This window comes from Pimephales promelas, chromosome 8, assembly GCF_988280905.1.
Source record: "Pimephales promelas chromosome 8, fPimPro1.hap1.1, whole genome shotgun sequence".
NCBI lineage: Eukaryota > Metazoa > Chordata > Actinopteri > Cypriniformes > Leuciscidae > Pimephales > Pimephales promelas.
Genome location: NC_142776.1, coordinates 3,433,520 through 3,446,248, shown reverse-complemented (window position 1 = coordinate 3,446,248; position 12,729 = coordinate 3,433,520). Strand labels below are relative to the sequence as shown.

At 38.9% G+C, this 12,729-nt stretch overlaps 1 protein-coding gene across 2 annotated transcripts in view; it reads left to right on the top strand.

The window, feature by feature from the left end:
• Window positions 1–3,379: 3,379 nt before the first annotated feature.
• Window positions 3,380–12,729, top strand: part of col28a2b (collagen, type XXVIII, alpha 2b) — a 52,745-nt gene continuing 43,395 nt past the window's right edge. For both annotated transcript variants that reach the window (XM_039649119.2, XM_089133745.1), the window contains exon 1: window positions 3,380–3,507. Coding sequence is in view for 1 of the 2 variants with exons in the window: in XM_089133745.1 (XP_088989871.1) it covers window positions 3,497–3,507 (11 nt within the window). In the remaining variant the exon portion in view is untranslated. The remainder of the gene's footprint in view (window positions 3,508–12,729) is intronic.

Genomic DNA, 12,729 nt, shown 5'->3' with positions numbered 1-12,729 from the left:
GTCAGGATGGTTTTCGCAGGTAACGGTGTACATGCGTCGTCATATACGTAAATAGAGTTGCTCAGGCTATTTTCACGCATGAATGGCAGAGGTTAGATGTTACAACGAGTGAGAAAGGTTGACACGGAGCTGCTAAATATCCAACCTCAGAGGATTCACTCCGAGGAGAGAAAGAGCTCGTAATAAAACAAGAATCAACATCAGCTCGGCGATAACGAGAACTGAGGGATTTGAAATGTTGTAAATGTGACGTGACGTTATTTCTCAAGAGTGATTACGGTATTTTATTGAACAGATACATTGCCATATCTCTCTTAGGGTTCATTGTAAACCATTATCTATATTGTGAAGGGTGATATTCAGCTAAAGCACAACCAAAATGCTCTTCTGATAAAATGCATGCATGCAACATTTTTTTTTTCAATATAGTACATTTCATTGAAATAATAATACAAATTCAGTCATTTTTGACCAACATGCAAAGAGCACCTCTCTCTCTCTTTGAGTTTAGTCCAGGTGTGATCAGGACGGCTCGCTCTCGCTCTTCGTTAACCCAGTGAGGAGACTGAGAGGAGGCTGGGATTGTCATCTAGCTGATCATTTATGAGGGAAATGAGTTTTGACAGTGAGAAGGATGCCCCCCCACAACCCCTCATCTCAACGGGGCCATGGCCAAATGGGATCATAATCCTCTTAGTGCCCATCCTTATTAAACACCTCTCTAAATGACATGAAAGGCTCCGGCAGGGGGAAAAAATACTATTATTCCCCCCAGAATAGAATCCATGGGTGCATGATTCACTGTACAGTGTGTGTATTTTACTTTTGGTTTGGTGACAAGTGTGTCTAAGACTTCTCAAGAATGATATTTCCACCCCAGCGCTTCTGATGCTCATATCGGGCAGATTGAGAGCTATTAGTACCTCACTTGATGAACTTAGTTCTCCGCCTCTCCATTAAATGAACAGCTGCCTGTGAGATTCCTAATGTGGACTAATTTATTTAACAGACTGCTTAACCCTTTTACTGTGAGATAATTATTAGTTTGTCCTATTTTGTGTTTGTCTCAGGGCCGGGGAGTAGTATGAGAGAGAAAGGAAACGGCACTCAAAGACTGAGATGGCAAAAATTGGTCCCACTTTATATTAAGTGGCTTTAAGTACCATGTACTTACATTTGAAATTAATAATTTGATACTTATTGTGTACATACATGTTTTTACATTGTACTTATATTTACAGCCGTAATTAATTTATGTAATTACATCTGTAATTAAACAGCTGACCCATCCCTTACACTTAAACCTACCCATACCACCACACCTGCCCCTAACCTTATCCGTATCCCACCTCAATAGCACCAAAAGTGATTTACAATACAACATGAGCACAATAAGTGCATTGTACTTATTTTTAAATGTAAGTACATAGTACTTAAAGCCACTTAATATAAAGTTGGACCCAAAAAGGTAGTAACACTTTAAGGTGAAATAGTTTCATAACTACATGTACTTACTATAGTAACAACAGTAAAGTATGCATAACTAACCCTTGATGCTCCCTGTGTTTCCTCTGTTGCCATTACTTATTATTATTAGTCGATTGATTTGTCGCACCTGTTCCTCGTTTTTTCACTGTATTCATAGTTCTGCAAGTCCTTTATCTGTGCTCATCTATTATATGGTTTTTGGCTCCTTTTTTGTTTTCTTTAAGGGGCAGAATGTATACAACTAAATTCAATAGAATTCAAAGGCACCCGGTGGCTATTTTTGGTACTACGCCTAAACAAAATCTCATGGGAACTTCAATTTTTTGTGATATCAACTTCAAATTTGGAACACAACTTGATTAGATTTATGGCTTTGATTTTATAGTAATTTTAGAGTAAAAAATATTTTGTAAAATATAAAAAATATAGTATAGTATATTTGATTTACTGTGAATTTAAACTTCCATAACTTTGATAACTGAAGTGTTTTCACTTCAGCAATAATCAGCTGAGTGTTTTCTTTAAAACAAGACCAAACTTGGGTATATTCCAAAGCATTCTTGAATTACAACCATTTAAGTGTGAATAGAGCATTTTAACCCCCATTCTCAAAAAGTGGGGTTACAGTAAAGGAGTTAATAAAACTGCTTGCGCATTGATCCTTTTCTCAGCTTTGTTTTGAACCATGCATGACAATTATATGCATCAGATGGCCAGTAAACAAAGTGTGGGCGTGCTTTCTGAAACTTTAGCACTTATGCATGATTGATAAAACACATTAAGCGCTTGTAAAACGCTGTGTTTGAAATAGAATAAATGGGCTGATACTTTCAGTGGTAGAGCTGTCAGGGCTGTTGCTCTGGGTTAATTCTTTTGGTTTTAAATTCCTTATGTACTTCCTGTCTGTCTTAAGCTAGTGTGAGGACTGTATTATCAGGGTCCTGTCAGAATGTCACACCTTCGTTAAAAATACCTGCAGTTTGCCTTCACTTTGACCTGCGCTGGCATCACGCAGACATGCTAGAAGGATGGTCACTTTAATCTTCAGCCGAGAAATGTCTGGTCAAAAGCGCTACGCCATGTGTTTAGAGCCACCACAGCATGTTTAAGAGGCAAACTAACAAGTTACTTAAACAGCTGTAAAGGGTAAAGTACACAAGAGTCTGTGCTTTCTGAAGAGAGTAGAGCTGAGTGTGCGTTTGTTTTGGGGAAGAGAAGGTCAGAGAGTCAGGCCGGGAGTTTGTGAGATGAAAAGTTTTGCCACTTGTCTCTCCTCACAGGACTCTCTGGATCTGTAATCTCTCACACCTTCTTCCCATGAAAGCGCTTGAGATTGTCACACGGCTCTGTCAGAGTTAATATTTACCGTGACCTCTTGTAGAGAGCGAGAGAGCTGTGTGCTGTGCCTGTATCTGCATGGTGTTGTGAACGTCTCTGTTTTTTAGGATCAACAGTGTCACGCTATGGCAATGAATGAAGTGGAGAGAGAATCCATTTGTGCAGGACTTATTTAATTAAATAAAAACATGTAACTTAAACAGAAACTCAGGGCAGGAACACGGGACAGCGAGACAGTGACATCACGACTGACAAGGAAGAACTAGTATTTGGGATTAGTACGTGGTTAACGAGAAACACTTTGGGAGACTAATCAAACTAGTGGGGAACTGAAAACATGTGACGAGACAGGGGAACACAGACTTGAATTATGACAAACAGACAACGTTGAATTTTTTTTTGCATCAGCGTGAGAGACCACTTCGACGTGGCTGTGATTACAAGAGGTAAAACTATATACATGTGCGTTTTCTCGCACAAACCGCTCGTTTCGTGTCTTTGTCCATCAATGTGTGCTTACATTTACGAGTCATTAAATCATGATTAATTTGGACTTCTCTGTGCATGCTCTTTGAGGTGGTGACCATAGACCTCCATTATATGACTGACAGACAAGAACGGTTTGACCTAAAAATATCATACTGTGGAAACAAAGACACCTACATCTTGGATGCCCTTGAGGTAAGCTAAACATACCAAACATTTATTTCAAAGTGAACTATCCCTTTAAAGCGAAACATTAACAAATATTTTTTTTTCACATAAATGGTACTTTAATTTAAAGAAACTAACATTTATTGCCAAAATACTGGCCTTTTTTTTCCAACATTTTGGGGTCAGTAAGATTGTTTAATGCTTTACATTTACATGTATTCATTTAGCTGACGCTTTTATCCAAAGCGACTTACAATTACTATTTATGTCAGAGGTCGCACGCCTCTGGAGCAACTAGGGGTTAGGTGTCTCGCTCAGGGACATATTGGTGTCTCGCAGTGGATTCGAACCTGGGTCTCTCACACCAAAGGCATGTGTCTTATCCACCACTTTGATTTAAAAAATAAAAAATACAGTAAAATCAGTAATATTGTGAAATATTCTGACAATGTAATAATAAAAAAACAGTTTTCTATGTGAATATTGTAAACTGTAATTTATTCCTGTGATCGAAGCTAAATTTTCCGCATCATTACTCTTCAGTGTCACATGATCCTTCAGAAATCATTGATTTGCTGCAAGAAACATTTCTGATTGTTTTCAATATTTATGGCAACCATGATACAAGTTTTTCAATTTAATGTCTCCTTCCTTGCTGAATAAAAGTATTAATTTCTTTCAAAGATATACAATCTTGCTGACCACATACCCTACATGTGAACATATTCGTAAAATACTCCTTTCAACAACTAAAAGAATCAAAAAGGAAGTTAATTGGAATTCGAATAATTAAGTTGCTTGCAATTTGCATCCTTTTTGGGGATGCACTAAACCTACCTTTGCACACTACAATGGATAGTATGGGAATTCAGCCCGTTCTCATCCCAAGGCGTCATCTATCTGACGCTTTTGGCCATGCGTCAACATCCGACACCCTTTAGCCTCAATATGAGACGCGCCTCCTAGTGGTCTAACCCTAACCCTACCCCAGACCTAAACCTACGTCATCTAACTGATGCTAAATGTGCGTCGGATTTAGACGCATGTTCAAAAGTGTCAGTTAGATGACGCCCTAGGATGAGAATGCGTTGGGAAATTGGGATTCAGCCTGTGTGTCTTTTCTCTCAATGTAGTTGTTTAGAAAGCAAAAAAGCACAAATAAACAGCCTCCCTGTAGGAGGCGCTGCCGGGGCAGGACGGAGGGATTTACCCCGCGTATAGAGGGATAATTCCCTGGAGTGTGATGGCCAGGGCGACGCTGTCTCATGGGGACACAGATACTCAACACGCGACTCCACCCCTTCTTTTCAGAGTCTGCGAGGAGCTTTGGGATGGCGTTAAAAAAGAAGATTAGGTTTCCTCCCAGAGCAAAGCTCCTTAAGGAGTATCGGTGTGCCTCTCACTCGCCTGGTCACTAACAGTGAGAGGAGGAGGGGGAAACAAACCGCATTTATAATAACACACCAATGCAAAGGCGGACGGGGTCATCTCGTACGTTCACGTCTGAAAGATAGCCGTGATGTGATTATCGAGTCGCCCGTTCATATGGCTTTCATGTGGGGTGGCGAGCTATTTTTACACAGGCCACGTTCCTGGCATAGACATATAATGTGCTTTTGCGCTTGCATATAGCTTTTGCTTATTTAATCCTAATTACTGTGTGATTGAAGACGCCACACAAGCGTCCAAATCAAAAGGAGTCGCACTGAGGCAAGAAAACAGTGTGAAGCCCAACTGTCTGTCCCTGGCTTACTGTAAGTTGTGACATGAGAGCAAGGTCAGAAAATTACCAGGTGATGGGGCAAAAAAGACACTGAAAATGACAAAAAAAAAAAAAAACAAGCAGGCAAACGACTGCTCTCAGATACCGGATGTCTCAGAGAGGTGAATTTGTAAGTGTTTTTGATGAAGAAAACATTGATAGTGCACCAAAATCTACAGCACAGCGCTGTTTAAGGCCGGATTCACATATAGCGCCTAAAAACGCGTAGAAAACGCTGGGCGTGCCGCAGTCTCCATTTTACAAAGCGTCAGGGCGGTTGCGCTTCAGTTGGTTCTTGTCACATGACCTATTGTGTGCGTATGGTGCGCTTGCGGTATTCTGAAAAGTTGAGATGTTTTTATCTCGACGCGGACGCGCATGGAAAAAACGAGCGCGTGGCACCGCGACCGCACCGCTTCCATTATGAGCGCGCATACCGCTCGCCTACATTTGAAATAACGAACTTGAGCGCGCAAAAGACGCAATATGTGAACCGGCCCTAAAGGGTAAGTTCACCCAAAAATGAAAATAATGTCATTATTGACTCCCTCATGTCGTTCCAAGCCCGTAAGACCTCCGTTCATCTTCGGGACACAGTTTAAGATATTTTAGATTTAGTCCGAGAGCTTTCTGTCCCTCCATTGAAAATGTACGGTATACGGTCCTTGTCCAGAAAGGAAATAAAGACATCATCAAAGTAGACCATGTGACATCAGTGGGTTAGTTATAATGTTTTGAAGCATCGAAAATACATTTCGGTCCAAAAAATATGCCATCTTACGTCAGCAGCGTCTCTAAACACGGATTCACAACAGAACCGGACGACAATACAATGCTGAATAAAGTCGCAGTTTTTGTTATTTTTGGACCAGAATGTATTTTCGATGCTTCAAAACATTGTAACTAACCCACTGATGTCACATGACTACTTTGATGATGTCTTTATTTCCTTTCTGGACAAGGACAGTATACCGGACATACATTTCCAATGGAGGGACAGAAAGCTCTCGGACTAAATCTAAAAAATCTTAAACTGTGTCCTGAAGATAAACGGAGGTCTTGCGGGCTTGGAACGACATGAGGGAGAGTCATTAATGACATCATTTTTAATTTTTGGGTGAACTAACCCTTTAATCCAACATAGTGGCCGATGAGTAATGATCCAGATTTACAGAGGTAATGCAATATCGACAATGTCCAACTCATCCCACCCACAAATGATGCCTAGGCTATGATGATATCAACATTGATGTTGACTGTTGTCCAAACTGCTGTAGTGTGGTTGATAACATCATTCCAGCATTTCATAGAGAGAGAGAGAGCAATAAAGGAAAAACTCCTTGCACTTTCCTTAAGTCGACTGAAAACATTGATGACAGTGCTGAATGAAAATGTGGAGCTAAATAATCGAATCACTTCTTTAGCTTTGTAGCGGGGGCTGGATCAGCTTGATCTGGGCCATTCAAATCCACGACGGTTCCCAGGAGGCTGGATAACTGCTCACGTTTCAGGACTGTCGAGGCCTGCCAATGGCCATAATGGCTCCTAATTCCACATTAATGCAGTCTAAATGAAGTGTCAGAGGAAGATTGATCTGTGTTGCGCGTCCACTGCAGGGCCTCAGCATCGCTGAAGGAACGGAGCACAGACCTGCTAAACCTAATGGAGGATGTGGGAAACCTGGTCATTTGTTAACAATGACATGCTAAATTATTTTTAAAGGAGGATTGAGGAAGTTCTGAAACCGGTTACTGACACCGGTGGCCGTTAGAGAAACTGCAGCTGGTCTCGTGCTAGATAAGGCTTTTTTTTATTTCTTAAACTTACGAGGAGTTTCCGTGGGTATCTGGATTGTGCTGGAGGCTGGTCGCTTCTTTCCGTCCCCATAGTCCATTCGAAACTCTACGATTGCCGCTGCTTACTAATGGCTGCTGTACGGATGTCAGCCCAAGTAGACGAGAACACGCATGGCGTCACATTTTGTGAATTTTCCCGCCAATTCGGACCTGACTCCTCTGCACACAATTGAGCCCACAGGCTGATAGAGGCAACAGTCAAGAATGTACAAATGACTGAATAAATCTACAAATGAAGACTCAGACCCCGTCCACACTACTGCGTTTTCGTTTAAAAATGGAGAATTAAAGGGGTCATGAACTGACTTTTTAATTTTTTAATATTGTTTTTTGAGGTCGACTTATGACGTTCACTTGGTTTTTACATTCAAATGCATCAAAATGAATAAGTAATAGGCTATTTTGTATCCAAGTTTTGAGCCTAGCTGAAAAACGCTCGATGGGCGTCTCGCACTGAAGACTTGGAAGTAAACGCCCACTGCTGTGAGTGGATAACAGTTTTGCATATTATAATGAGTTTCAACTCACTCGCTTATCCAGCGACTGTCTTCCACAACCGACGCTGCACAATATTTTGTTTTGCTCGGTATCTCGATCCGGTTTATCATCACGAGGTAGGCATCTATGTTATTTAGCTATGCGCGTAATGCACAAATCGGTGGCCGGGGCTAAACCGGCCGTGTTGAAGTTTATCCTCTTTGACGTCATAGTTCTCCACTTTAAAAAACGAGTCGTTTGTTGAGCCTGGTGTCAATGAAAGCTTTTATTGGACTAACAAGGACGTTTTCAGTTCTGAAACTTACAGGATATTCTTATAATATGATGACCTCTTAGATGTCAAAAGCTCAAGGAAAATTTGATTTCTCAGTTCATCACCCCTTTAAAACGAATACGATCTCCGCCCACGCCAGCGTTTTGTCTGCGTATTAGAATTGATCTCCGTCCACATTAAAATGACTGAAAACCCGGATCACGTGACCATTCACCAACACTGGGCATGTGCGGTGTAAACGGTGACTGACGAATCAGAAAAGGACACGTCATGACTGATGACACCCAATCATAGAGCCGAGCGTCAGCCTCTGCGTCATCGTTTCTGAAGTCCTCCGTTTTGTCCCGTCTTCTCTAAAACGCCCTCCGAAGATTCAAAACGCAAAACGGAGCTGCAGCGTTTCTAAACTTCGACGTTTTTGTTCTTCGTTTTGGGAGGTGCAAATGTAGCAAAAGGTCTCTGTTTTTAAATGAAAATTCAGTAGTGTGGACGGGGCCTCAATCTTAAAGATTTTTTTTAAGTAAAAACCTACACATAGCCCCTTTAATGCTATAAATTTGAAAGTTTCATGCTAGTTCATGCATTAGCGTTAACCAATAGTGTTACCATTTTTTTTATACTGTAAATTATTATTTTGTCAATTAGAATAAAATCTGGCATTCATTAATGTCTGACCTCTTTTATTGTACAGTGCATACCTGTCTCCAGATGACCCTCATTGGACTGAAACTGTGTCGGGTTCATCACACATGCGGCCTGCGGTGCATGCTGGGAAAAGCGCGTGAAGCGCTGAAGCTGCAGCGGCTGCAGTTTGATTAAGCGTAAAGCAGGGTTTTAGGGACATGCAGGCAGGTTAATGAAACTCTGCAGGACAGCAGCTTCTTCTGGTTTACACCCCGCCGGAGAACTGCAGGTGACAGAATAAGGTTTAGTATCTCTGGTTAAATCCCCCACCTGCACCTCAGCTGTGCCACCACAGCCGAAACATGACACTTTCCTCTACTTTAACTCGTGTAACAGTGCTAGACTTTTTACATTTTCTTAAGAAACCGTAAGTGTGTTTGACAACTTCACTATGACGTGTTGTGAGTGGTTGCCAGGGTGTTGCTATGCAGCTGCTAAGGTGTTCTATATTAAAATGATATTAAAAGTTTTATTTTATTAGAATCGTTTTTTAAAATACAAAGATTAATTAAGGGAATAGGGTATCTTCAAAATCACGCATTCTCACTTTTGAATATAAAAATATTTTAATCAGAATTAAAGTGCATTATATGAACATTTTTATTGACAACTAATATGATGTTAAATACAAAATTAAATTAAATAATAAAAGCGAATAACTACTAAAACATAAGAAGACGATTTGTTCACTTGTTTGATTATTTTTAAGTCTGAAGCATCATCTCAAAATAATGCATCCTGTTTAATCAGAATTAAAGTGCAATATATTAACATTGTCATTACAAAGTCAAATATTGTTGAATTAAAAAACATTAAATGAGATTCTTGAAAAAGACATAAAACAGACAACTATTTGATTTATTTATTTAGTTTGTCTGAATTTAATGATGGGAATAAAGAATCATCTCCAAATCAAGCATTTTATATTTTTATTTTGAATATTTTAATCCGAATTAAACTCCTTTATTAACATTTTCATGAACAATTACTAAGAATAAAGCTGTTAATACTAAATGAAAGGAAAAAACATTAAAAACAACTTGAAACAACAGACAAATATTTTTTTAAAATATTATATATTTATTTATATTTATAATTTTTTATTTTATTCTTAATTAAGCCTGAATTCAAAAGTACTTCATGATATGAATTCATGATGTAAAGAGCTTATAAAGACCTATCTCACGACCAATTCCTATAAATTCGTACGTAGAGTGATTAAAAAGTGACTAATTCGTACTAATTCATACGACCTCACTCGTACGATTTGTCTAAACCCACTTGATGGTTGGGTTTAGGGGCGGGGTCAGGGGTAGGTCATTCGTACGAATTCATGCGAATTGGCCAATTTGTAAAATATGTACGATTTAGCAAAAATCTTACTAATTCGTACGATTGAGGTCGAATGAATTGTTCCGAATTAGCCACTTCGTAAAATTCGTACGAATTCCCGTGAGATCGGAAACAGAACTCATCATTTTCCGAACAATGTCTGTCCATCACCGGCTCCCCAAACCGCTCTCCGTCAGAACAGAGGTGTATATATATGGCAATAGTGAGGGAATGTAGGTTATAGTGTAAATGCTCCTGCCTCATTTTCCCCTTATAAAGTGTCTCCTGCCTCCCCAGTGGCTGCAGATGCAGAAGTAGGACATGGCGTTGGGAGAAGAAGGCCGTTTTTGGAGGCTCCCTGCCTCCTCGGGTCTGGGGCGGGAGGGGGTTCGTCTAATCTCGAGCGATCCACACTTGGGTCTTGGATTTATAAATTCCCAGCAATCTTGGATTCTGAAATCCGTCTTGATTTCGTGGGTCTGCGAGGGTGCGGGGTGGCGTATGGGGGTGGTGCTGGGGGGTTGCGAGTTGTTTGTGATGTCCTTTAGAAAAAGAGCTTATGGGTTCAGTAGAAGAAACGTGGGGAGCTAATGTGAAGATTTAGGACTTTCTGTGAGGCTTGGCCTCCTCTAAGCTCTGTTTGCTTGAGCCGTTTGTGGGGTCCTGCTTGTACTAAACCCAGATTAATATTCCTTTATATCCAGCAGCCCAGACACACACTTACACACTCACAGTGGAATCAGTCCCCCCTCCACTCACACACACACACCTCTTCTGGCCATAATCACCTCCAGTCTCTAATCCGTAGCTGCTCATCTTTGCTGTTATCTGTCCTCTGTAAGCACCTTTCTCACAGGTTATTTCCATATGGAGAACGTCAGGAACGACACTACCATGTTTCACTCAGTGTCCTTAGTACCATAGACCAATTTTATTAATAAAGATTTCAGTCCAAATGCACAAAACAACTTTAGAAAGACAACTTTAAAAAAACAAAAGAAGGAAAAAAAGGTCTTGTTTGTTTATTAGAAATACATTTGGTAAAAAGTAGTTTTTCAACATCAGGTTTTTAAGTTAAAATGCTAGAAACATCTACTGTCATATTTCAGAGTAATCATAAAAACTTATTAAAACAAAATGTCAACAAATCAAAAATGTCATCACAGGTGTGATGAGCTCTTATTTATTGCATCTATTAACATAATAATTACAATTTTGTTTTAGATTTTTTATTTTAAAAATTAATACATAGTCTCTCAACAGTTAGGTTAACAGTTTAAGAGTTAACAGTTTACTATGGCTGCATTTATTTGATCGAAAATACAGTAAAACCTTTAAAATTGTGAAATATGATTACAATTTAAAATAACTTTTTTCTATGTGAATATTAAAATGTAATTTATTCCGAAGATCAAAGCTGTATTTTCAGCATCATCACACTGATCACCATAATGGTGACTTCAATTTATGTTTTTTGGGTTGTTGTTGTAAGTTTTACTCATTTTAAATGGTTAACTTTTAAGGAATTAATTTGATTAATTATTACTCAATTGCCACAATTTTTTATGATTAGATAAAGCATATTCATTTTTACAATGCAAGCAGAAAATTCTCCTGATCTCCACAGTCTTTCAGCCTAAAAGCCTCTTCCCTTTCCAGCTTTGTCTTCCCTTCTGCTTTCTCACCCACTTTTCTCTGCTCCACAGTTAAGTCACAGTGATAAAAAAGAAAACAAAGTGACAAGAAAGAGGATGAGTTTTAGCACACTGAAGAGCCGCTCTAAACCAATTACCTAAGTGTCTTTTATCCGCTATATGCTTTTGTGTCTTGATCAGCTTTGAATCTCTTGAAATCCCTCCCTGAGATAGCAAACAAATGTATCAGAGCAGCGTTTCGAGGAAAAGCCTTTTGGCATGCATGGGAAAATAAACTGCCGTTGGTGATTTCAAAAGGAAATCATGCATGTATCACTTATTGAACATTTATCGTTATACTCCTCAGGAAAACCTGACAATAAATAGCCTTTTTTTTAAGCTCTTTTGACAAAGTACCCAACTAATCTGGTCTCCCCTTCTTATTTAATTTGAAATTAAAGGAGAAACAGCTGATTCAGTCATTATCCTTTAACTAATCAAATTATAAACCATATTCTTTCTTTGGTTTTAATAATCATGTAGATTCTTTATACTTTTACACTTCTTACAACAGTCTCTGCTGCATCATAAAAGTTTAACTGTGAATGAAAGGTATAATTTTAACCACTTACTATAGAATTATCAAAGTAAATAATATGAATATTTTTCAAGTGAAAGAACCCTTTTGTGTTAAAACAATTTATTTCTTTTTTTTATATGGAACCTTGATCTGAAGAACACAATTTGTTCTATATATTTTTTCAAAGAGTTCTATATATTTTTTTTGATTTCATTGCAACAGTTAAACTCTAATCACTAATTAACTAATTTTATTGTGCAAAATAAGGCAGATTGGAGGACTGTGATTGAACCTGGTTTTTGAAAGCGTAGCACAGTGAATGGACCATGTCTGTGAATAATCTAACAATGCATGGCCATTCTCATCAGATTTACTGCAAAGACATTTCAAATAGTGTTGTTTCTCATAGCCTGGGGCAAAAAAACGGCAGAACAATTGAGGTGATGGGTCAAGAGCAGGTTTAATCCGAACATTCTTCATCCTGGAATATAATATGGCTGGAAACCAAGGAGCATGTGAAGGAAGAATGTGTTAGGGAAAGTAAAAACCTGAAAGAAAAAAAAATCTTGTAACATTATAAAAGCTTCAAAAATGAAAATGTTGTTAGAGCGATTTGTACAATTCAGAAA